The following is a 3,461-nucleotide window of genomic DNA, read 5'->3' on the forward strand; positions in this document are numbered from 1 at the left end:
ATAATAATATATATAAGAATCTCCGTATGTTTAGTGCCTTTAAGCTGACTGTAAATTATCAAGACGGTGGGTTAGGCATCAGCACACCTGCTGCACGACATCCGTAGAACTCGATTAAACGCTGACTAAAACAATTACCTATCTCCGCAACGATATATACAATACTTTGATCAGATATTGTATCTATGTTAACATTTTTCCTGTTCTGATCTACAAGACTAAACAGCATTGTTCTTTTCGACAACTATGTTTTATTTTGTTTTATTTTTATGTTTTCGGTACAATGTTTAACGTACTAACGAAGAACGTACGAAGCTTGGGCTACCTGTGTATTAAGCAGTCATATTTGACTTGCTAGAGTAAAGATTAACAAGGCATCATTTTAACGTTATTTTTGATAGGAGGTCTCACTGATATCTATTGTGCGGATGAACGTAGCGCCCAGCGCGATGGCATCAGGCAGTTGACTGCGCATGATTTTGAAAACTCTCGTCGTCAATAGTAACGACCTGATTTGTTGCTGAGGCAACCGTGTTAACCTGGGAGGCTGGTTTGTTCTTCTCGATCCTTTTGCGCATGACAAAGACGCCAATCACTGCGAGGAGGACTACAACCAGGCCTCCGAGTGTACCCAGGCCTACGCTAGTGGCTGTTGAGGTGTTGGAGACTGGAACGACAACAAAATCACATTCTAAACATTTTAGCGTAAATTTTTTGAAATGGAAATACGCTCACCATTAAATTCAAAGACTGGTTTTCACTTGATCTATGTACAATAGACCCTGTATTTGAAATTAAATTAAGCATATTGACTCAGGGGAATCCATTCAGAATAAAAAGCCTTTCTGCTTTCAAAATTAACTGGGAGCAATAAGCAAAGCGATAAGAAATAGCCCCAAAGCATTCGAGGACTGAGTAAACACAAGCGTAACGTAAACCAATACCGAGATGTCAGCAAACATTTTCTTGCTTATGCTTTGCTCCAAGCCAAAATCCTCCGCCCTAACCTCATTAGTGTTTTGTACCAGAGGCTCCAAGCATCGCGGCGAAACTTCGCTCAAATCGTCGTCGCCGCGTAGCTCGGAGCGTCTATACCCATTGTATAAAATTGTGGCTTCTAAAGTATCTCTTTACATTCGCAAGATTTTCCGTCACATCTTACCTTTCTGGTTCCCTGCCCCTCTTTGTCCGTTACTGGCCTTCAGTGTAAGGTACAGATCCTCCGCCCTCTCGTCCTCGGCGTTCACCTCCCTACGCCGTCTCCCATAGCAACCCTGCTGGCACCGGGAGTCGTACGACAGACGGTGACACACGATAAGGCGGCAGTGGAGGTACACAACCTGGTCCGGGTGCTGATGGACGAAGCGGAACGAGTAGATGGTGAATCGCTGGGTGGTGGAGCCAGGCTTGTACACGTATGACATGGTGTTGTCCTTAGCACAACTATATGCAGATATGAGTTAAGACCCACTAGCAGGTATGAGTTCAGACTATGAATTTTGTCCTTGGTACACCTGCTGCAAGGTGATAATAGTCAACTTTTGTTTTAATCCCACATTTTACTTGAGACTATGGTTTTCTCCTTTGTGCATCTACAAGTATATTATGTGAGTAGAGGCTATTTTTCGTCCTATGTAAACCTCATACAGATATTATTCAAGAATTTACTTTTTTTCATCAATAGAGCCCGAAATCTTAAGAGCCGCGTATCTTGTGTGTCATGACTGACATGAAGCTTTAAAATAATCAAAGTCAAATTGCTACAGTCTCGCACGTATTCATGCTTTGAGTAGCAGTCTTTGAGGGAGCTCCCTGATTCGCGTCCAAAGATGTGAAAAACTAGAAACTCGAGCATAGCACACACCTCTGTCAGTTATTTGACACTCTCGCGGACCCGAATTTCTCTTTTCTTACCCCTTTTCTATAAAGGTGTAAAATGGCGACGAGTAAGGTTCCTTTGTCAGGGTCGCGCGACACGAGTCGGCAAGCACGCTCAGGTTCCCTGTAGTGGATTTGACGCTGTACTGAATGTACAGGGGCTCATTAATCATTACTGGAACCGGATAGTCCGCAAGTCCTTGAGCTCTCTGGTACCGACCCGAGTAGAAAAGGTCCATGATAAAAGTGAAGTTGCCATAAGAACCTGCAGGGGCATATCGTCAAATGTTAAATCACATATAAACTGAATAAAAGCAAGATTGTTAATGGCCTTTTTCTGCCGGGAAATCAGGGGTAATTTAATGGTTAAATTTGAAGCCAAAAAGTGAGACTTTTGATGGTCGGCGTTTGCTTTCAGCTGTCTCGTAACTTTTTAAATTATTTTAAACGCATTTCGACCCCTTCTCACCAGGATGGTGGCATTTTTTTGTAAAACTATCAAAAAAGGACTGAAAGTTGCGAGTTGGTTGCAAACAAACTTCCATTATGAAGCCTCGCTTTCGCGCTCAAATGACGGCGGGTCTTATTATCTCTAAAGCAGCACATTTTTAGATTCACACAAATTATAATTATTTCTAAATCAAAATGATAAGGATATCTAACTTTTATGTTACATTGCTGCTTTTCGTTATATGCTGAATGTTATATCCTTATCATTTTGAAAAATATTATCATCCAGAGATGTTTTTATTGTTATATGGATTTAATTGAGTCATTCAAGTTGGTTTAGTTTTCAACTTATTTGATAATATCGTCACTCATATCGATCCCAGAGTTTTTGATTGGCATTCAACCACACCTGTCACGTGACCCTTACCGTGCCATACGGGAACGGACTTCTTGATGGTATAACTCAAGCTGACGTCACCTTGGCGGGAGAACTTGCAGTAGAATGGCACTGATAGCGACGAGTAGCGAGTTATGACACTACTGTTAATACCAAGCGGCGTCGAGGGTGTGAACGCCTGAAAACCAAGACCGTAACGAGTTTTGAGTAGCGAGTAGTAGAGTTGCCAGTAATAAGTAACGAGTGATGGCTAACGAGTTGTGACTTATGAAGCTACCGCTAGAGGCAAGAAGCGTCAGTGGTGATTGCAACCGAAGCCAAGTAATTGACATGGTCCGCTGTTCAGTGTAATGTCTCACCTTGTTCTAGTAAGTGATATGGTCCGTTGTCTGTGTGATGTCTCAGCTTGTTTTAGTAAGTGATACTGTCCGCTATCTGTGATGTTTATGTAATGTCTCACCTTGTTCCAGTAATTGATATGGTCCGCTGTCTGTGTGATGTCTCATCTTGTTCCAGTAAGTGATATGGTCCGCTGTCGGTGTAATGTCTCACCTTGTTCTAGTAAGTGATATGGTCCGTTGTCTGTGTGATGTCTCAGCTTGTTTCAGTAAGTGATATGGTCCGCTATCTGTGTAATGTCTTACCTTGTTCCAGTAAGTGATATGGTCCGCTATCTGTGTGATGTCTTACCTTGTTCCAGTAAGTGATATGGTCCACTGTCTGTGTAATGTCTCAC

The 3,461-nt window shown here is 42.2% G+C and overlaps 1 protein-coding gene across 1 annotated transcript; it reads right to left on the minus strand.

Moving 5' to 3' along the window:
* Nucleotides 1-231: 231 nt before the first annotated feature.
* On the minus strand, nucleotides 232-2,134 carry LOC5502429 (ZP domain-containing protein). The gene is made up of 3 exons (XM_032370696.2): nucleotides 1,915-2,134; nucleotides 1,163-1,443; nucleotides 232-667 (listed from the first exon to the last, which is right to left on the minus strand). Exons 1-3 carry the CDS (start codon nucleotides 2,115-2,117, stop codon nucleotides 456-458), a joined length of 696 nt encoding a protein of 231 aa, XP_032226587.2. The 5' UTR covers nucleotides 2,118-2,134; the 3' UTR covers nucleotides 232-455.
* Between the last annotated feature and the right edge of the window lie 1,327 nt (nucleotides 2,135-3,461).

The sequence above is a fragment of the Nematostella vectensis genome, chromosome 9 (genome assembly GCF_932526225.1).
Source record: "Nematostella vectensis chromosome 9, jaNemVect1.1, whole genome shotgun sequence".
NCBI lineage: Eukaryota > Metazoa > Cnidaria > Anthozoa > Actiniaria > Edwardsiidae > Nematostella > Nematostella vectensis.

Bases quoted from the DNA above. Each gene is read 5' to 3' on its own strand.
- LOC5502429 (XM_032370696.2), bottom strand. From the start codon at position 2,117: ATGGACCTTTTCTACTCGGGTCGGTACCAGAGAGCTCAAGGACTTGCG. The intron at 1,444-1,914 runs GTAAGAAAAGAG...ATCTGCATATAG, and splicing joins TACACCTTTATAGAAAAGGG to TTGTGCTAAGGACAACACCA. The intron at 668-1,162 runs GTAAGATGTGAC...TTGTCGTTCCAG, and splicing joins AGGGGCAGGGAACCAGAAAG to TCTCCAACACCTCAACAGCC.